Source organism: Alligator mississippiensis, chromosome 13 (genome assembly GCF_030867095.1).
Source record: "Alligator mississippiensis isolate rAllMis1 chromosome 13, rAllMis1, whole genome shotgun sequence".
In the NCBI taxonomy this organism is placed as follows: Eukaryota; Metazoa; Chordata; order Crocodylia; family Alligatoridae; genus Alligator; species Alligator mississippiensis.
Genome location: NC_081836.1, coordinates 57,714,459 through 57,735,861, shown reverse-complemented (window position 1 = coordinate 57,735,861; position 21,403 = coordinate 57,714,459). Strand labels below are relative to the sequence as shown.

The 21,403-nt window shown below is 56.5% G+C and overlaps 1 protein-coding gene across 1 annotated transcript in view; it reads right to left on the bottom strand.

Moving 5' to 3' along the window:
• The window catches only part of RAB26 (RAB26, member RAS oncogene family), an 87,192-nt gene extending 66,052 nt beyond the window's left edge, over window positions 1-21,140 (bottom strand). The window contains exons 1-2 of the mRNA XM_059716183.1: window positions 20,839-21,140; window positions 16,701-16,811 (exon numbers count right to left, since the gene is read on the bottom strand). Coding sequence (XP_059572166.1) covers window positions 16,701-16,811; window positions 20,839-21,060 — 333 coding nt within the window. The 5' untranslated portion in view covers window positions 21,061-21,140. The remainder of the gene's footprint in view (window positions 1-16,700; window positions 16,812-20,838) is intronic.
• Between the last annotated feature and the right edge of the window lie 263 nt (window positions 21,141-21,403).

Genomic DNA, 21,403 nt, shown 5'->3' with positions numbered 1-21,403 from the left:
TGCTCAGACCGAGCTGTCTGTTCAGACCAGTTGTCTGAACTCTTCACGAGCATCTCAGGCCCCAACCTTAAACTCGGCAGACGTTTGGCTCCTGGCTGCGGCGGAGCTGGGACCGCATGCCTAAGTTGGAGCAGAAAATGCAGCCTGGGTATCTGGGGCACAACGCAGGGAAGGGGCTCAGATACGGGCTTGCAACTTTCCCCGTTGGGATCCTGCCTGGAGCAGGTCTGGTATGGAAATCACTGCTATAGCATCTCGAGGAAACGAGAAGCCGCCGGCCTTTGAGCGAGCATCTAAACAAGCTCCTTTATTTCGCCTTCTGTTCAGAAGGCAACTGGGCTCGTGTCTCCTCTGCCAAGTGGATAGCGGCTCTTTGAGTTTGCAACTCTTAACGAGAGCTGCAGACTTCATGCCCCTCCAACCCACTGCAGGACCCCCAGCGTCTCCGTAGCCAGCGTGCTGGGTTTACTTCCCTTTGTGCCTCTTGTTACGAGCGTGCGCAGCATCGTTCCCGGTGCATCGGCGCAGCGAGGCCACGCGGTTCCTGCGAACGAGCCCATGTGCACAGGGCCTGATGTACGGGGACCAGTCACCAATGGCCCAGGCAGTTGCTTGATGCAGGTTGATGCATGAAATCACTTCTAGCATAATCCCCCACGTCACTGGCCAAGCCTGGGGGCTGGGCTAACCACCCGTCCTGGCCAGGGAGGGCTTAGGCTGTGATCAGGCCGGCTACAATCAAGCCGCAGAGACCCCCGTGACACCAGGGACTCGGACCAGTTGCTCTCAGAGGGGACAAGCACCAAGTATCTACTGGAGGAGTTTCAGCAAGACCCCAGGGACCGAGCAGGGGCTGCTCCCCGAGAGAGGACCCTGCTCTGGCAGGGGCGGGGGCAGGAAGGTGCTGGATCACAGCTCTCCTGGCCCACAGACAGCGAGAAGACGTCAGCTCTCAGAGCTGCTGGGCCAGCTGCTCTCTCCAGCTGGCCGATCCCGTGCAAAGGGCAACCTGTGCATTTTCACGCGTCGGGGACATGGGTCTCTCCGTCCCCCCGGTCAGGAAGGGAGCGGGATCCCAAGCCGCACGCTTGCAGAGCGCTGGTGTGCTGCAAGACTGGGGCGCGGAATAAAAGCAGCAGATGCAAGACGGAGGGGACAGCCTGCCACGGCTCTGCTCTCAGCATCACTTGGCAACTGAGCTCCTGAATGCAAATGACGGGCCTCGGTATTCGTGAGACGGGCGGCGAGCGGCGGAGGGAGCAGAGCGCCAGCTGCACGCAAAGCAGAGGGAGAACGATGCCGAGTGGCTCCCACGAGAGCCTGCCCTGAGGGACTGGAAGCAACAGCCACCGACAGCAGAAGCGGTCATCCTCAAAGCCAAACGTGTCCCATGTGTCCAGCCAGCCCCCAGGAAAGCTCTCCAAGCCCCCGCCGATCCTCTGCCTCCTGCACTTGCTTTGCTCTTTGTCTGGGCGCTGGGCACAGGCTTGTACTTTTAGGTCCTTGCTCAGTAGAGCAGCCCAAAGGCTGCAGTGCGTGGTACCAACGAGGAAGGGAAGCTCATTTGCTTTTGAACAAAAGCTACCAAAATTCCCAGAGCTGGGATTCACCAAACAAGATGCTTCTTGGTCAGGTTTCTTTAACACTTACCATAGAAACCCTAAATCCAGGGTTAACCAGGCCTGGGTCCCTGAGCTCCATCCAGCTGCAGGCACACGGCTGACTGGCGGGTAAAGCTCGGGCTCTAGAAGAGGACTGGTTCAACGAGCCAGCTTCAAGCTGCCGGCTTGCAAGCAGCTCCTGGCACCTCAGTGTGGTCTGTATGCGAGTGTGCATCCATGCACGCTCTCCCAGCGCTGAGCCATCTCTGTGCACACAGCCGTCGCCATTGCAAGGGTGCCCGCAACATCCATTGCTACAGAGAGAGCCGGGATTTCTCCTTTTCAAGAGGGCAGGCCAGATGGGATATCTTTTATTAGACCAACAGAGTAGTTGGAAAAAAGTTCTTTGCAAGCTTTTGGGTGCAATCGCCCTTCTCCAGGCACAGGGATGAGGTCAGAGAGCAGCAGGCTACAGCCATTAAAGTGATCACCAGTGACCCAAACCTGCCCGAAGGTCCCACGGGCGCAGGAGGATCTGGGTTTGGCTGGGGGGACACCAGTTAGCTCTGCTCCGCTACGACGCTGCGTCAGGAGAGCCCGTCTCCCCGCCCTGCAGTGGAGAGTCAGAGGAGAAGGGATGAGCCCACGTCTGCTGCTTAAGGCCCTTTTCCTCTAACACTTCAAGCCTACTGGATCCAATGCCCCCAAACCACCAGGCTCCTAAAGGGAGGAAATGGAGGTGCCCAAACCCAGCGGCACCTGCCGACACGAGCAGATGGGGAACCGGGCTCGCTCCCCAATCTGAGCACAGGAGAACCACGAGATCCCCCTTGAAACAGGTGAGGGGGAGACACCAATGCACCTGCCCCGGGAGCACCTGGAGAGACCGCAGCAGGGGCACGGGCACCTTTCCGACCACGACCCAGGCCCTGAGCAGCCCATGACCTCTGCTGCAAGCGCTCCCCTGCGCCCCGTACCGCAGCTCCGTCTCCCCTTCCCTTCATCTGGGGGGCACCCAGGATCTCGCTTGCTCAGGTGAGATCCCAGGCAACGCCACGTCCCCCCAGCTCAGAGCCAGCCCCCGAGAAGCAAGGCTCTCCAGTACAGCAGCACCCCGCTCTTGTCCCATGCACCGACACACGCGCTCAGCAGACACTATTTGAGACAGTGCGTAGGGCACGGACGCCAGGCACAACCCTCAGAAAATCCAGGGTTTAAGCCAGCTCTGCTCCCAAATTCAGCTGAAAGAGCCCCACCTGCTCGTCTCTCAGTACTGATTAGCATGGAAAGCATCTCCTCCACTAATAGGAGGAAATAGGCAGCTCATTAATGCTTCGTTCCAAGGAGAACATTTAGAGAAGAAAGGAAAAAAGCAGCATTACTTTTAATTTCAGGTCCAATTAATATCCAAATCTTAATTCACACAACCCGGGGAGCAGACAAGGAGAAGCACAAAGCCGTAAACACCTCGTCAGCCGCGAGGTACGTGTAGGGGGGACGGAGATACGGCTCGTGAAGAGCCGAACAATCCCGGAGCCGGCAGATCAACCTGTTATTTCCAAGCGAGCGTGCTCGATGCAGCTACTTGAGCTAACACAAAGGACCTGATGGAACTGAGAGGCCAAATTAGCAAGCTTGCCTCACCTCCATCAATTAAAAAGGAATAAACCTGGGAACTAATTGGCCCTCTGGTTTTACTGCTTCCCTATGATGATCTCTCTCAAGCCGGTTGCTAAAATGGGAGAGAACGAGCCTTCACCGTGCAACCGCAATTTCTAGAAGAGCTTCAGCTGCGCTCCCATAATTACCCCAGGACTCTGCTGCCTTCGTATCACCCAAGTGCAGGATTTGCTGATTTATAACTATGCACTTTGAAAAAAAAGACAGAAAAAAAGAAAGAAAAAGATAGAAAAGAAAAGATCCCCCCCCCCCCCCCCGACATCTTCTAAGAAGTCTGAAATACCAATTTTTTTAAAGGTCAAAGGTTTCCCCAGCTCAGAATAATAAATGAGCCATGCAAAATGCCAGCTTTACAATCCTAAAAGACTGAGTCTTTTTGTATGCACCGAACAGGTACAGCCCACGCAGCATCAGAAACGCGCGTGCGCACACACACGCACGCACGCACATGCACGCATGCACACACTGCAATCCAAGGGTTGCTTATTCCTTCTGCAGACCCAGCTTGTGGACTCTCCCTCCAATGGATGGGAGAGCCACCACGTGCCCACGGCAAGCGGGTTTGGGGGACATCTTTTTCTGGACCAACTGTAGAGTAGGGAGAAGTGTTACACCAATTTTGGGGCCCAGGTGACGTAACCCATTCCAGTATTTTACCACCCACCAAATGAGAGTGTTTTTCCTAACATCCAACCTCAACTTGCCTTGCTGCAGCTGGAGCCCCTTGCTCCTTGTCCTGCCATCTGCCCCCACTGAGACCAGCCCAGCTCCAGCCTCTTTGCAGCCCCCTTGGAGCACCTGGATTGACGGTACAGCAACACTGGAGGGAAAAGCTGCTGGGAAGGAAGACAGCTCTTCCCTTCAAGAGTCATTAGAAGCAGAACAAATCTGGTGAAGCCAGGAGTCTCCAAAAGGAACGAGCCTGCAATGAACACAATGCAAATTGGAAAAGGAGGATAATCATTTAAAAGCAGCCCCTGCAAGTGAAGGGTCAGGAAATTGGAAAAGACGCTTGCTTTTGGACCAGAGCCACGAGACTCTCTCAAGGGAAGGCGAGGGGGCCGGCGCAGGGGTTTGCAGGAAGACGGCTACCAGCAATTTTGGATGCATCACAGAAGCGCGTGGCTATTAAAATAGACAGCGGACGCAGGCTCTTCTCCCCAAGACCATTAAAGCAAGCAAAACATGAGCCGGTGCATGGTGAACTCCATAATGAGGAGAAGTGTGAGTGTTTAAAGCAGCAGGGAAAGGGCAAATTGAGCTCTAATTAGTGCTGGGTAAATACTGCGAGCTGAAATTAGAAGCCTGGGCCCAGTCCTAGTTTTAATGACCTCGCTGCAGCAGGGCTCAGGATCCCAGAGCCCCTGCCTGAGACAGCCTCTGACCACGGCTGGCCATGGACGCAGTAGAGGCGAGACCAAGGCTGGAGAGCACTCGAAGGGGGAAACGGTCCTTTCCTTACAGGGCTCCAGCACAAAGTCCTGGCATTGCTCACTCTTTTGGCAAGCCTTCAAAGGGGCAGAGCCCCTGGGGCCAGCCTTGGCTCTAGAGGGGAATTTCATCCCGGGCAAATATTACGTTCACTTCCTGCACACAGTCAGAAGGACCCGGACTGCAGGAGCGATGCGCTGCGCACGACGCTCGGACGCCTGCAGCAAACTGCTTGCAAGGGAGCCAGCGCCCAGAGTGATGTGGGCAACGGTGTCAAGGGGTGGGAAAGCAGGAGCCGGCTCACCGGCAATCCCCAAACGGGGCGGGAGGTGGAACAGGAGGGCGAGGAGGTGCATCCCATGAGCCATGAGCTGGAAATGTGTTGCTCAACCCCAATTTTAAAGCTGAGGGATTTGATTTTTTCCTCCATGATGTCTCAGCAGCAGCTACAGGGAGAGCTGAGCATCTGCACACCCTGAGCAGGGGGCCTGTGCCGGATTTTGTCCGCCCTACAACCACACACGCAGACGCCAGGACGGTTTTCCAGCCCTCGGACTGTGCAGAGCAGCGCTCGCTGCTCCCAGTGCTCCAGACAGGAGCTTTCCTAGGCTTCAACGTTGACACGATTTATGGGGATGGGGGATTGCTCTCAGGCTTTCCCCCTAGCTTGCTCCTGTGGCCTTTTGGCTCAGGGCAACGAGACCAGGGGGCAGCTGAAACCCAAGACCTCTGGGCTTGGGACCTGCACACAGGACACCTGCCATGGATGAGTCTGGGCAGGAGGAGACCTGCCAGTGGTAACGACGCACAGACTTGAATAATTGAGCTCTGCTCCATCAAAATTTGGAGCTTTGTTTGGACCCGATTTGGCTTGGAAATGACATTTTATTGAACAAGCAGCACTGGATGTTTGCTAGCGGCTGCTGCCATAACGAAAAAAGCAAAAAAAGGGGAAAAAAAACTTTCAAAAGAAACAATGCTGACACCATCTTAGCATCTCTGCCCTGAGAACCGGAGGGCTTTGGCCGCCTTCTATTTTTAACTCGAAGCCTCTCCAGTTGGCTCCTGCGCTCTCGCGGCACTACTTGCACAAAACATTTGCACCGAAGAAGGTTATTGCTCCAAGAGACTATTAGAAAAACTGCAAGCAGAGGGACGTTTTGCACATCACAGAATGATGAGAAATAAAACTAATGGCCCATTAGGACACGCGATGCCAGCTTTATTTCAGATGGGTTTCTGCTCATCTACACCTGTTCAGGCCGCTGTAAGCTATTATCACAGAAACATAGACAAGTCGGGCTGGAAGGGAGCTGAGGGGGTCACATCTAGTCCAGCCCCCTGCTCCAGCTAGATCGCCCCAATAGCTTTGTGCAGATCTTGCAGTTCAACGCCCCCCGGCAGGGCGAGACCACCAGCCCCATCGCTCCTCAGGAGGGACAAGGAGCGTGCCTTTCCTTCAGGGCAGTGTCAGAGGCTGGGGCCCGTGGTCCTTCGCCGCACCGGACAGGCGGATGCCTACAGGCATGGGGATCTGTCCATGGCCGGGCTGCCTGCACCGGAGAGAAGCAGCAGGAGACTTGTGTGATGGTGGCTCTAGCGTGGGCGTGCCGAGCAGCCCAGCCCAAGACAAACACGTCGTTCCTGCACCGTGCTTCAGCAAGCAGGGACAAAGCCTGGCAAAGTGCACCAGGGACGGGGCTTGGCGCCCAGCCATGGGAACGGCCCCACGGCTCCGCTCTCCCATGACGGGGATGTTCCCACAGCCCGTGGGTCTGCTGCCTGGCACCCGCAGCACCTTGTCTCTGCCCCCTGTAGCACGGGGACAGCAGGACTAACTGGAACGGCATTGCCAGTCTCTGCCCTTGAACTTCCCTGCGTGGTGCACGTGCACCTTGAGGAGACAGCTCCTGCTGCTGGGAGACTCAAAGGTCCCCTTAAGTCAGCCAGGGCCACCCACCAGCCGTAGCGATCAGAGCAAGGCAGAACTCCCCAGAAACCAGCATCTTTTACCCGTGCCGGGCTCTGCAACACCACAGAGGCAGCGTGGCCTGGTGGTGACAGACCCGCAGCTCTTGCTCATAGATGTAGGGTCGGAAGGGACCTTGCAGCTCTTCTAGTCTGACCCCCTGCCCTGGACAGGAGAGAAAACTGGGCTTACATGACCCCAGCTAGGTGTTCATCCAGCCTCCTCTTAAAGACCCCCAGGGTAGGAGCCAGCACCACTTCCCTTGGAAGTTGGTTCCAGATCCTAGCTGTCCTAACAGTGAAGTAGCGCCTTCTCATGTCTAGTCTGAATCTACTCTCAGTCAACTTATGGCCGTTATTCCTTGTTACTCTGGGTAGTGCTCGGGGGAACAGGGACTCTCCCGTTCTCCACTGGTCCCCTCTGGTAAGTTTATAGATGTCCCTCTAGATAAGTTTATAGATGGCCACCTTAGCCTTCTCTTGTGGAGGCTGAACAGGTTCAGGTCCCGTCGCCTCTCCTCGTAGGGCCTGCCCTGCTGACCCTTGACCATGCGGGTGGTCTCCTCTGGACCCTCTCCATGCTGTCCACATCCCTCCTGAAGTGCAGCACCCAGAACTGGACGCAGTACTCCACCTGCGGCCTGACCAGTGTTGCGTAGAGGGGGAGCATCACCTCCTTGGACCTGCTCGAGATGCATCTGTGGATGCATGACAAGGTACAGTTAGCCCTACTGACCGTGACCTCACATTGTCAGCCCATGTTCATTTTGGCATCAGTAATGACTCCAAGACCCTTTTCTGCCTCTGCACTGACGAGAAGGGAGTTCCCCAGCCTGTAGGTCTGCTGCTGGTTCTTCCTCCCCAGGTGCAGCACCTTGCACTTGTCAGTGTTGAAACCCATCCTGTTCTCGTTTGCCCACCCCTGTGACCTGTCCAGGTCCAGCTGTATCCTGCCCCTCCCTTCTAGCATGCCCACCTCACCCCAAATCTTGGTGTCATCCGTGAATTTGAACAGGGTGCTTTCTACCCCCTCGCCCAAGTCACTGATGAAGATGTTGAACAGTGCGGGCCCGAGGACTGAGCCCTGGGGGACTCCACTGCCCACATCCCTCCAGGTCGAATAAGACCCGTCCACCAGCACTCTCTGGGTGCGGCCCTCCAGCCAATTTGCGACCCATCTGACTGTGTAGGCATCAATGCCGCAGTTGCCTAGCTTTTTAATGAGAATGGGGTGGGAGACAGTGTCAAAAGCCTTCCTAAAGTCCAGAAAGACTACGTCCACCACGACACCTGCGTCCAGTGATTTTGTGACCTGCCTGTAGAAGGCCACCAGGTTGGTCTGACAGGATCTGCCCCTAATGAACCCATGCTGGTTGCCCCTGAGTATCATCCCAGCGAACCTTTGCTCGCGAACCTTTGACCCAACCCGCCGTGTTACTGGAGCACTTGGTGCATTTGGGCTGCACGGAAGGCAGCAGAGTCCAACGGCCGGAGCAAAGCCCGCTGTATCAGGCTCCGCACTTCCTGTTCCTAACCGCCCACGAGTCCAGCCTCCAACCTCGAACAAGCCACCCGAGCTATCTCCCCCCGCACCGCGAAACGAGGGTAGCAATACTGGCTGCCGGACTTGGTACAAAGCTTCAGTGCCTGTAGACTATTAGCCTCAGCCAGAGGAGCTGGGCATACAAAGCAGCCCGATATATCTGCAGCTGATTCTCAGCACACTTTACCGTGGTCTTCCCACAGCAGGAGAAAATAATTAATTTCACTTCCCATTACGCCCTGATAGCTCCACGACCGTCTGCACAGAGTCCCCCGATTACAGCCTATTTGGAACAATTTATCCCTAATTTACTTTAATCAAAACAATTGCTTCCAAATCCCTGGATTCCCACCCCCCAAACATAAGAAATTGTGCGGCAACAGTTTTGTTATTAGATACACAGATTAAAAGCAAATGCACCCATGCGACAGAAGCTTCCCGTGCTATCAAGTAAAATACACTCATTGGCCTTGTCATGCGGGGAGAGAGGTACAATTAGACAGTTACTGCAAATAGGATTGCCTTAATGGGAAGAGAGGTGCGCAATCGGAAATCTGCCTTCATGTCCAAAAAAATTATTACCAACTTTGAAAAGGTCTGATAACTTCCAGGCTCTGTACACGATCCCTTTTCTCTTCTAATCTGCACATGACTACTCCAATATGCTCAGCTTTGCCAGATAATACTGGAGAAGCAAGGTAACCACAGCTTGATTGTCTATGAGCGCATTTACACATGTGCACTTACTGCGCAGTAACCAAAATTACTACACATGCACACCTGTACTACGCAGTAAATATGGCGACTAATGCTGGCTTGAGCATAAATTTGATATTTGCATCATGCAGGTATCAAATTTACACCCAATTAGTTACTGTGCAGTAATGCACATGTAGATGCCTTACTGCACAGTAACAGCATGTGTCTGGACTGACTTTAGTCCCAGGTCAGTCCGCACACAGCACTAATGCGCCTCAATGCCTGCCTGTGTAGACGCCAGGCTATTCCCACTTACTGCGCAGTAAATTTAAGCCGGTGTAAATGCACGTGTATGGGTCCTCAATGTAGAAAGCAACCCAGGAAATAATTTGTGAGATTTTCAGACTGACTTTTGGTGCCACAGTCGCTGGGCCAGGGGGGAGAAGGTTTGAAAGTTGGAAAACATTTTTTAATATTAATTTGCAGAAAGGAGGCGCGCAGCATCCATCACGAAATCTAATGTTTGAAGTCCAGAAGGGAAGGGGGGCATGAGCTAGCATGGGTGACTTGGTTAACGTTGGCAGGGGGGTGGCTGGCCGTTGGGATCAGGGTGCGAGGGGCTTGACAGAGAGAGGTTTGCTCTCACCACTGGCCCCTGCTGCCTTCCAGGGGACCAAAGCGACTCGTGGATTATATCAACTCACACACTGGTTCGGTATTTTACGCTTATGTGCACGTACCCTTGCCTCTTTTGTTCTCCCAGGCCAGCAGTCCCCTGTCTCTCTTTTGCTAGTCGCTGCGCTGGGAAAAGACAAGCACTAGAAAGTTACTGTTCACACCCTTGCTTACTAGCAACTTGAAAGGCAGCCTGATCTCATGGAAATCCTCCAAGAGAAACAGGAGATCTGAGGAAGTGTTGAAAACAGTCCTGGGGGGCGGAAAAAAAAATCAGGAGCTATTAGAGGAAAAGTGCTTGTTCTCTGCAAGATGAATCCAAACGCCCTGTGCCGTGTCTGGGTATTAAGGACACTGAAAAAGCTGACAAGGTTATATTTTTGTGCCTGTTTCAGATCACAGGCACAGCAAGTACCTAACACTTTTAATCAACACTTGGGGCGAGGTTCTTGCAAGTTTGGAGATGCTGCCTGCCAAAAACAAATGGCAGGCAGGAACAGGCGGGTACAGCAGGGAAAGTGTCACGGGACGGGCACAGACTCGAGGCCCGGCGCTTGGGGCCGAAGCGACTGTCACAGCCATGCAAAGGGAAGGCGCGGCGTGATGGACCCAGCGGCTGCTCTACTAGCAAACCGGTTGCATAAGAAAGGCAGGGGAAAAAAAAGTCTGAAAAGCAGAATAATTCCTGTCACCTGAACCACTGCAGAGGTGCAAAGGGCTTCGCACATCCCGGCTCGCACCTCTCACGCAAGCGAGCATTGCTACCGGGAGCTCGTTACCGAGCGCGCTGTCCTTGAAGAGGGAGAGAAGTCCAACTCCTTCGAGCAGGCGCCAGAAACAAGCGCCACGAAGCTTTGGGAACAAAACAGCGCCTCGGAAAATCCTCCCGAGATGGCAGAGATCGGAAGCAGGCCACGAGCGGCAGGCTGAGCAGCGAGGGGCCAGACTGGCAAGGCGCGTGGGTGGAAATGAAGAGAGTGGCTTGCCGTAATCAGTGCCGACGGAGATGTGCTCTCGATGCTCGCCTGTTAGGAAGGGAGCAGTGAAAGCGAGAGAGCGCGCACGTGTCTTTTCCCCTCTCTCATTTCGGCTCCGAGTCCCGGGCCACTGCCGGGGTCGCTCCTTGGATCCTCCTTTCCCATTTATTCCAGTCCGTGGTATCTTCTGTTCATAACCCCCGTCCGTTGGCGTCTTTCCTGACTACATCCTTCCATCTCGACCTTCTCCATCGCTCCTCTCCCTGTATGTCCCTACTCAGGATGGTCCCAGCCCCGTCAGTGCAGCCTCCCCGGCCCTCTTCCCCTTGTCGCCATTTCTGCATCTCTCAGCATAAAAACTCCTGATAGTGGAAACAAGCAGTAGTGCAGTAACAGCACACCTTTAATGGACAAGTCTGGAAGCGCCCACCTTGGCCCTATTACTGATCAAGCCAAACTGTTCCCATGCATTGATCCTGCCCCTTACGTCGCAAGCATATGCAGGTGTCCCAGCAGCTGTGAGTCCTACGCCGAGGAAAGCATCCCCGATCAGGAAAGACTGGGAGCAGATGGAGCGGCGACAGGACGTAGGTTCGCCCATCGAGGCGCAAGCGAACCGGACGCACGGCCGCGTCCAGAGCAGAACTCCCTTGTCCAGCCCTGGCAAGCCTCTGCGGATGGGATGCAATTTCCCAATTCTGCATGCGTGATCCCAAGTCTGCAGACACCCCCTCATTCAAACATCATCGTCGTTCTGGCCTGGAAAAGCCTTTATAAGTATCGCGTCAAACAGCCGGCCCCGCTGCCAAGAACGCAGCGGGGAGCTCCAACGGCGGGGTGATTTTCTCTTTCAAACGTGCTCTGTTTTAAGGACTGAGCGTGCAGAGAGGTCTGCTCCGCCCTTAACCGGGTTCGCGGGCCGTGCGCGGTTTGCTCTTCAGGCTGCTTTCCCCCGCACGCTCGGCTGCACGTGGGCTCCGAGACGGCAGCCTGCGAACAGCCGTGCCTCGGTGCCGGCGCACGGAGGGAACAGGTGTGTTTGTTTTCAGGGCCCGCGTTACGTTTTCAATCTCAAGTAAATAGTTTCCCAAATGCAGATGCTTCCCAAGCAGGGAAAATATGCCTGTCTGAAATCAATTCTCTTCCCTTGGACACTGGATTGCGTCGCGCTTACCCGGAGGCTATCGAACGAGCGGAAAGCATCTCAAGATACCGCCACGTTCGTCCGCTCGGGAGAAACGGATGGTTCAGGGACAGATAAGACGACGCCGGGAGTCTCTCAAGGCAAGCCTGGGGGAGAAGGCAGCCGATGACTGCTGCTTTAGTACTCGAGACCGCCGACTTGTTGCAAATAAGCAAGGTCAGGAGCTGCTGAGCACCCCATCCCGCGGCCCAGGAGACGGCCCAGCCTCGCAGACCCTCCTCACCTGGAGTAGCACGCAACGCAGCACTTTCCCCTTCCAGCTCTTCCCTTCATAAGGGGGGCAGCAGGGACACTCGCACGGGGCTACGGCGTCAGCTCTTCCGCCGGTATTAGCAAACTCCGACCTATTGATGTCGGCCGAGCTACGCCGACTTATTTACTCTGGAAGAAAGCAGAGCGCCGCGCGAGAGAGAACCCACCGCACCCATTTCAGAGGCGGCTGCTTTGTCTCCAAAGCGACTGGGTGAACTGGGATGTTATTTGTGAAACAGGCTCAATCTTGGCTCCCCGTTACAGAAATTGTCAGCAAAGCCGCCGTGCAGAGAAGGCTTTGAACATCTAAGCCTTGCTAAAAGGGGATTTCAAAGGGAATCACTGCACTGTTATTTGGAAATAGTCTGCAGGCCGGGCAGAGGCTGCTTTCACCTGCCCGACTGCAGCAAGATGTCAGCAACGGGCACGGACGGTGCCGGCGCCAGGCTCTGCTGGAGGGAAAAATAAATCAACCCCAGCTGTGGCTATAAACCGGGGCTGGGGGAACACGGCAGAGCGACGCTCCCAGAGAGCATCTGTCTGGATGGAAAGGAAACAAAGCAGCCAGCCCCACGCACACCCACGCGCTCGGTCCAAAGGTCTCTGCGACTCTCGGCCTTTTCCATGAGCACTCATTCAGTCGGCCTTTATTACCTGCTCACGTGCACCCTTGCCCCCGGCCCCTGCACGCTTGGCTCAGCTTTCCCGGGAGGGCAGCGATCTGGGCGCTTACCAAGAGGCGAAGCGAACTGTGAATTTACCGTGCATGAGCTATTCTGGGATCGGCACCCATGTGCATGCTCTTCCACCTTGATCAGGGCGGGGTAGCTCGCTCCTCAGAGACAGGGCTATGCTCCGGTGCAATCGCTGCAGGGAACAGGTGTGCACACAGGCACGTATCATGGGGTAGCTCACGTGGTGCAGACTCGCACCCTGGCTTACCACACGGCATCTTATCCCACTAGGGACGACCAGAAACAGGCCCTTTCCAATGATGCGCTCTCAAAAATTCAAACCAAAAGCAAAGCGGGGAGGCTGACTTTGTCCCAAGTTCGTTCCCCCGTGTTTTGGCCCCTTCCAGAACGGGCTGGAGCACTTCAGGATGTCAATGGCAAAATACCTCTGCTGAAAAGCATGTGAAAAGAAGCACTCGACCCCTGGCCGAGCTCTGCCCTGCGGCTCCCGATACCTGCCTGGGCTCAAGAAATCCAAGCAATCCGGGAACCGCACGCTCCTTTTGTCTATGCCCTGGTCTTTGCCAGGCGGGCACCATTTATCACACTCATCCTACCCCTGCGCAGTCATCCTGCAGCTTCCCTTCAAGAGTGCAATACCTGGAGCAGCAGTTCTCAACCTTTTCAGACCTGAGGCGCCTTTCGGTAGACTCGAACCCCGCTCCGCAACTCGTGTGAATTGAGCCGTACCCCGTGTCAAGCACCGCGTATTTATTGCAGCGCTTACCTCCGTGCAGAGGGGCTGGGCAGGGAGGAGCCTGAGCTCACACGCCTCTGCTCATCTCCTCACGTGTCAATGCACCCTTCAAAGGATCTCAAAGGAGCCCCGGTTGAGAATCGCTGACCTAGAGAAGCTTAGTAGAAATGAAAGCCGTGCACATCAGCACGCAGAGCCCTTCTCCGAGACGGCCACAGACAGGAGCTGCCTGCCTGGTGCGCTGGATGCAAACGCCGCATCCTTCCCTCCCGTTGCTGGATCAGCCCTCGCCGTGGCCAGGAGCGGAGAACCCGGTGCAAAGCAAGACGTCATAGCGAGGAAAACAAATAAGGCAGGATGTACAAGGTGTTCCTGGCTCCAGCTCCCCGGGCAATAAACGGCTTCTCGTCAGCTTTTACAAGAGAGTAAATGCCATGTTTATTGCTATAGAGTCTCCTCTCCCCGGACCACTCTCCCTTAATTATAGCACAAAATGATATAAAGATAAACCAGGCGGTGTTTGCAAGCAGTGGCAGGGAACAAGGCCACTCTCCCTGGTGCTGCGCCGAGAAATGGCACCGCGAGCCTAATGCTGCAGGGAAATCTCCACCTCCCTGGGTAGCAGCAGAGCACGCTGTACCCCAGGGTCGCCCCAAAATGCTCCGTCCCTCCAGCAAAGCAGGGATGGGCTTCCCCTCTGCAAAGGACAAGGCATAGCTAGGGCGAGGCCTGTTACTGCTGCCCCGGCTATAACTCTCCTGGAAGCCAAAACTGGGCTCTTCAGCATCTTGCTCCCAAGGGCAGTCCTGTCCAGGTAAGAGCACTAGGTCATCTAAAACCTAGGCTGCTCCTGCCCACCTGGCACCAACGCTGAACACACACACAACTAGCATTAAGCACGCAAATGAACCCAAATGCTGTTGGAAAGCCAGGCGCGTGCCTTTGGAAAGGCTCTTGCAGGATGGGGCTTTCCAAGCAAAGAGCGCTCTCCGGGAACGCTCCAGCCAGCCGCAGACTCATCACCTTTGCGGCGCGGCTGGGGGAACCGGCACCGTGCACCGCAGCCACGCGACGCTGCTCTCAGCAGCGCCATGGATCAGCTGGGACGGTCCTCCCAGCCCCGGGTCACCGGTCCAGCCCGCCCATGCTGCCCCCAGCCATGCTCTCCATGCCGGATGCCCATCCCTTTGCATTCGACAGCCAGGTAAACGGCATGCTTTCTGAGAACCAGGAGGCTGAGGTTGTGCTTTGTTCCCACCCGAGCTGTCTCTTGCGGCAATGGCTCTGGAATACTGATCGTCTCAGCCAGGGTGGCTTCGGCTCAGACATTTGCACAGTAGGTTTGCTCGCTGCCTCCAGAGGCACGCCTGCCGGAGCGCCAGGCAGCCCGGCTCCCTTTGCTCGCCGGCGTATCAAGGCATTTGCATTGCGAAGGAAAAGTCTCCAGTCATCAGCAGTTCTGCAGGGCTCTCCTTCCTCCCTGCAAAGGTCTGTACATTCATTCACCCATGCCGCGAGCAACGGTAGCGGGCTCACAAGGAGCTTTGAAACTCTCGTGCATGCAGAACTGCTCGGAGAGCGGGCACGGTCCCCGTCATCTAGCCATCTGATGCATGCAAAATTTGGCTGCAGATTATTTTTTACACCGGTGGTTCTCAACCACTTCTAGTCAAGAGCTCCCCAGCACAAAGCAGAACGACGCCGAGACTCACTTAGAGCCAGGAGACCGACAGAGCGGCCCCAGATTTATAAGCTGGAGATCTTAAGATCTTGCAGAGGCAACAGGTTCCCAAGCAGCGGGTACTATTTTTACACGAGGTCTCTCTCAACTCAAATCGCAGCACGCAGGCCTTTTTCAAAGGCAAGCATCTCTGGGGAGAGGGGTTGCGGCAGCATCGTAATGATTATTATTACGTTTTCAGAGAACAGAAGTCTTTCCCTTCACTCCTCGCACCACTTTAGATTACCCGAACTGAACAAACTCTAATGGTCTAATTGACTCTGCACCACAGAGGCTGGCTGTTTACTTGTTTGCATCTCTGAGCCGAGACGCTGAAAACAGACCACGGGGGTCCACATCTATTCACAGTCAGCTCCCACTCCACTCCGCTCCCCGGTCTCATGCATTAGCACAACAGTGCAAAGCTTCACTTGCAAACACTGCAAGGCGTCTTGATTTATTTATGGCTCTTATACGGATTTTAGGAGCTGGGGCTGTTCAACGTATGAAAATATTTTGCATAAAGACTGGCTTTTGGTTTTAAAAAATAATAATAAAAAGCCTACGTATGATTTAAATCTGGAGGCAAACTTCAGCTGTTCGTAGGCAATTGGGACTCTCGGAGGTGAAAGAAGAAAAAAAAAAGAGAGGGGGAATTTAGATAGATGCATGGGAAACCTTCGGGTATCTGTGCATGAAATGCGCCACGTGGCCTCTTAACTACACGTGATGAGGACGGTGGTTTCATGCCTGGTGCTCAGGCAGCACAGAGCAGCGCCTGGGAGGAGGGAAGAATTGCAACCGGTTCCTTCGTGCGACCCACGTGTGGCTAGCCAGTCTCCAAGCCATGGAGGGCCCTCGCATAGCAATGCCCATCACAGGGGCACAGCTGCCAGGCAAACCCCCCCAGTGTGCTTTCAGAGGCTGCATGGATTCCTCCTCCCGTCGGGCACATCCGCCACCCGGCCCGTCTCCAAGGAGAGACAGGGCAGGGGAGGGGAGGCCGGGTATTGAACCAGCGCCCCTGGCCCGTAGCCTCCTGTCCTCCCGTTCCCAGCACTCAAGACATTTGTTTCCCCCGCAAAAGCTCCCTCCTCCCAGCGAGGGTGGCAGCTCAGACAGCCCCACCGGGATGTCCTACACCTGCGAGGACAGCACCGCAACCCAAACACAATACACCAAACCAGCCATGGAGCATCCACAGGTGGTCCTCGCAATTCCCCACAGGTCACCAGCGCTGGTCAATCGAAGGCATGCGTTCCTCCTTGTTTAGGGGGCAATCGTTACAACCCTGGCGCTGAGCAAGAACCCGCCAGCTGTGCTGTGCCCAGATGTGTAACCCTAGCAGTGCCCTGGGGGAGAGGAGCCGGTCATTTTGAAGGCGAGACATTTCATTATTCCCCGGGTGTGATGCTCATCAAATTCGACCGCCCGAGAACCAGATGCTGGCATCTCTGCTCACACAAGGAAGGAAATCGGGGGAAAAAATGGTTTCTAGAACTGCTTGACAGCACCTTACCCTGAAGTCAATTCCAACCGTGGAGATGAAGCTGCCGGCCAGGAAAGCGCCGTCTTTAAACCGCACCAGCAGGCAGGTTTTGCCAACCCCAGAGTCACCGACCAGCATCACCTGCAGAGAAGGAAGGAGAAGGGTGGGATTCAGGTGCCGCTTGGAAAACAGGAGGAGAAGGACTCTCCTAGGGGGAAACGCAACTACAGCGGCTGGGACTAGCTGCCCTGAAGCCCCACCAAAGCACCGAGCGCTGCTCACGCAGACAGCAAGGCCTAAGCGCGGCAGCGCAGCAGATTAATAGCTACCAAAACCCAGGGGAGAGAGCAGTCGGTCCTCTGCTTGTAAGGACATGATCTAAGAGACCCATGCCCATCACTGCCCAGCACCCTGCCCCCAGCCTGGCTCCGAAGCGGAGCTGGAAGGCCCCCAGAGCAGCCTGCCACAAAGAAGGTCAATTTGATGGCGAGCCGGAGGCTGGAAACGAGCAGCTTCTTCTGGGCAAATTCAACTGTGTATGAAAACCTACGCAGAAGTCCCCAGCTGCTGTGTCTCCAGCTGCTTTGCAGCCGACTTGGCCCTCGCTGCTCTCAGAGCCGGCTTAGATCAGGTCCACTGCATGCAGGGGGGAAGGACGGACACAGGAGCTAAGCGCTGCTCTCCAAGACCCCCCAGCCAAGACGGGAGCAGGTCCCTGCATGCGGCCTGTGCTTTACGTCATGAGATCTCCTGATCCTCCCAAGTTCATTTTTGGGAAATTTTGTCTCTGAAGGGAACGTGAAATAGGTCCCAGGTGTCAGTCAAGCAAGAAGACAGCTTCCTAGAGCTTGAACTCTAATTATAACACAGCTTTCTTTTTTTCTTTTTTTTTTTAAAGAAAAAAAAAATCCTTCAATTTAGAGTTTTACACTTGAATGACGTGATTATGCAGCTCTTGAAACGAAGTGCCATTTTCCCTGAGCAGCTCATTAGTCCATGACTGCGTTTAATAGTTTCTTGCTAAGTGATCACCGCGGGTCAGGTCTGAACCGCGTACAATGCATCCTCATCAGAAACCCCCCCTACGCGTGCGCCCGGTAACCTCCGCGAGCTCAGCAAAACCCAGGCACCGGCAAGTGGCCGTGCGAGGGGTGTCGAGACATCTGCGCTCCAGCCGTGCACACTGTTGCTTCCCTGGAGTCTGGTTTAACCTCCCTGCATAGGAAGAAAATCCACAGTGCCGGTTGCTCCTCTACCTAGGAACGCTCTTTGCTGAGGTCTAATATTGCCGTATGGACGGCACACGTACAGCTCCCTGCACAAATCTGACCCGAGAGAATAGGGTTCAAGCCTCTGCTTTGTCCACAGAGCGACACGGGGGCAGCTTTGCTCTCCCCATCCCAGAACACAAGAACAAGGGGATGTTCAGTGAGACCAAAGGGTGGCAAGAGCCACGAGGGAGCCAACATCTGTATGGATGTGCTTCAGGGTCTCAGACAAGAGGCTAGGATGAGACCTGCATGTAGGTACCCCAGCCACACCGCTCCTAGACCGATTTGCTTCTGGCCACACCAGAGGCTGGAGACCGGAGGCCGGGTCTGCCTCAGCTGGCAGATCCAGCAAGCGGGGGGCTGGAGGAGAGAGGGCATCACAGTTTGACCCCAGCTATCCTGGTGGGCAATGGTCAAGAGGATTCAACCAGCCCTGCTTGCAGAACCTGGCAGGTTTTTAAAAGATGCTTGAATCGTGTCGCCTCCGTAGCCTTCTTCTGCATCAGCTCCGCACCCCTGAAGGACGCAGTGCAGGCAGCTGTGACACCGTTCGCAGGCACTTGTGTGCAAGCCCGCTCAGGGCCGGTGCCCCTTGTTTTTAATGGGAGGGAAGTCCCTCAATCTCCTCCTGGAGCTGGGCCCGACAGCGCCTGACAGTCTCGGCCGTGTCTGCCTTTTACCCCAAGCGCTGGGAGCAGAGCTGTGCACGGCTCTCACGAGCTTCCCGGGGGCTTTTTCTGTGGATAACTGTCAAGGGGCAGAGCACCCGCAACTTCTGCTGAACCGCTGCTGAATTTGGGAGGGGAGGGTCCAACTCAGGCCCTTGCAGACCCCAAACCCACTGAAGTCAGGAGACGACAGCCCAGAGGACACCTGTATCAACAAGAAGGGCCATGAAAAAAGCCCGGCTCGTCCCCCCACAGCCAGGCAGGAGGCCACGCTCCTTCCAGAGACGTGTTTGCATCAAATTAGCCTGGTCTGGCAGTCAAGGACCCGCTCTTTGCCTGCAGCAGGCTCTTGCAGGGCAGGGCAGGGCAGGGCAGGGCAGAGCTCTGCACCAGATCTGTAGGCAGAGGAGCGGGTCCACACCAATTTCTCAGCGCCCGCCGTACCATTCAGAGCCTGTCCAAGTGCAGGAAGATTAGTGGCATGGGCAGAGCTGGGACGCTTACTCACAACAAAAGGGCAAAGGAGGAGGGGGGGAAACTGCACTGGTTCAACTCATTGTGAGAGAGCAGCACAAAGCAGCCCAGAAATCTTTCCAGGTTCAGGCACCGACTCTATAAAAAGCCACTCTGATTTTCTCCGAGCTTCTCATTATCTTGAGCGGCTTCCACAATGGGCCCTGTCCATCTCCCCGCCAGCCTGATTCTCACCTGGGGCCGCAGGCCGCCATGGCTCTGCTCGCCTGGCCCCACGCCTGCGCTTCTCGCGGCTGGTAGTGACCTTTGCTGGGGACCAGAGGCCTCGAGCAAAGGGGAAGCAGAGTTTGACAGGTCAGTGCTTAACAGGGTGCTCTCTGCCATGGCTTCAGAGATGAAGCCAAGCCAAAAACAGCAACTGGAACTGGTCTCCACCTCCCGGATGCTCTTTGGCTCATTTGAAACACCTTGTGCTCCCAGCCCAGGTGCTAACAGGCAGGTGTCCCACCTTGGAAAGCTACTGCCTCCCTCCCTGGCCAGCTCTGCAGGGCCGAGGATGGAGGGGCTCGGAACAAACTGCACGCAGGGGTGAGAGCCGGAGCAGCTCCGGGGCAGAGAGCCGACACGGCTGCCGTTCCAGAGACGAACAGCACTGTTCAGGCTCCCAGACCACGGAGCTGGCAACCTCTCCGGAGCACTAAATTTGCTTTTTAAAAAGCCAATGATCTATTATGACATGCACTGAATTTCAATCCCATCACGGCCGTGCTGTTTGCCAAAGGCACCGAGTCTTCCTCCATGCTGTACCTTGCTGCAACACGCATTGGTCCCCTCGCAGCCTAATTCCCGACGCTCGATGCAGAAAGGCTGCGCTCAAGGCAAGACCTGCTCAGCCGGCTGGGTCGCGGGGCCTCGTGGCCCAAAAAAGAAAAAGAAATAGAGCTCTGGGCTGGGTTGGCAGCAGGTCTGAGGTTGGAGAAAGAGGCTCTGCAAATGTATTTCAATTGGCAAGCATACACAAAGGTGAGGGGCCCTGGAAGTAATGGAAATGGAGAGAACAAGTGGCCCAGGCCCTAAATAAAGACACAAAACGCATGACATGTCTTGGCAGGGTCGGCCCAGGGGAGCAGGGCTGACAGCCCCATTCACCTTGCAGGCGGCGAGGGGGGAGCAGAGGTGACAGCGCCCAGAGGGAACAAAAGAAAGCACGCTCCGGGTCCACTCCTCGCTTTGCAGCTCGGAGGGCTCGGTCCTGCGGGGACCTGTCAAGAGGCTCAGACCCCGGACACCACACCGCGTGGAGGGAGCCAGGCCGCTCTCTCCCAACTCCCCGCTGCCGCCGAGCAAAGCCAGCGCCAGAGGCGAAGACCCCACTGGCGGGGTAGAAGAGCCTGCGAGGAGGGAATTGTGGGCTCTTCGCCAGCTTCTCCTCCTCGGCCCCTTGTGCAGAGACCCCATCTCTCCGCTCTGCTTGAGACCCAGCCCCACCGCGGGGGACACGGGGATGGGCTGAGCAGGGACCCCCAAGGGGACACGGGGAAGGGTCCGAAGGGACACAGGGAAGGGCTGAGCAGGGACCCCCGAGGGGACACGGGGAAGGGTCCGAGGGGACACGGGGATGGGCTGAGCAGGGACCCCCGAGGGGACACGGGGAAGGGTCCGAGGGGACACGGGGATGGGCTGGGCAGGGACCCCCGAGGGGACACGGGGAAGGGTCCGAGGGGCCGCGGGGAAGGGGCTGGAGCCCGGACCCACCTTGAAGGCGACGTCGTAGAACTCGCCGCTGGCGCTGAGCGAGGGGCGGGCGGGCGGCGCGGCTGCCCCGGGGGCGCCGTCGGGGCCAGGCGCGGGGCCGGCGGGCGCGGGGCCGGCGGGCGCGGGGCCGGGGCCGGGGCCGGGGCCGGGCCGGGCCGGGGGCAGCGCGGAGGAGGGCGCGGAGCCGCCGCCCTTGCCCTTGGGGGTCTTCTTCCTCGACATGCCGGGGCCGTCAGCGGCCGGCCGGGGCTCGCCGCATGCCCGCGCCCATCCCCGGCCGCTGCCGCCGCGGCTCTGCTCGGCTCGGCTCGGCTCGGCGCGGTGCAGCCGCCGCTGGGAGCGCCCGAGCCGCGCGCTCCGCCAATGGCAGGAGCGGGGCAGCGGCTCCCCTTGGCCTTGGCTCCCCCCTCGCCCCGGGAGGCAGCGGAGCCGGGCCGGCGCGGGGGGCTGCTCCAGCGCTGGGAGCCCCCCCCGGGGCCGCAGCACCCCTGGGCGGCTCCCCGGGACCCGCTCCTTCGGGGCCCGTCCTTGCCAGGTGCTGAGCAGGGAGCTGCGCACCCGCGGG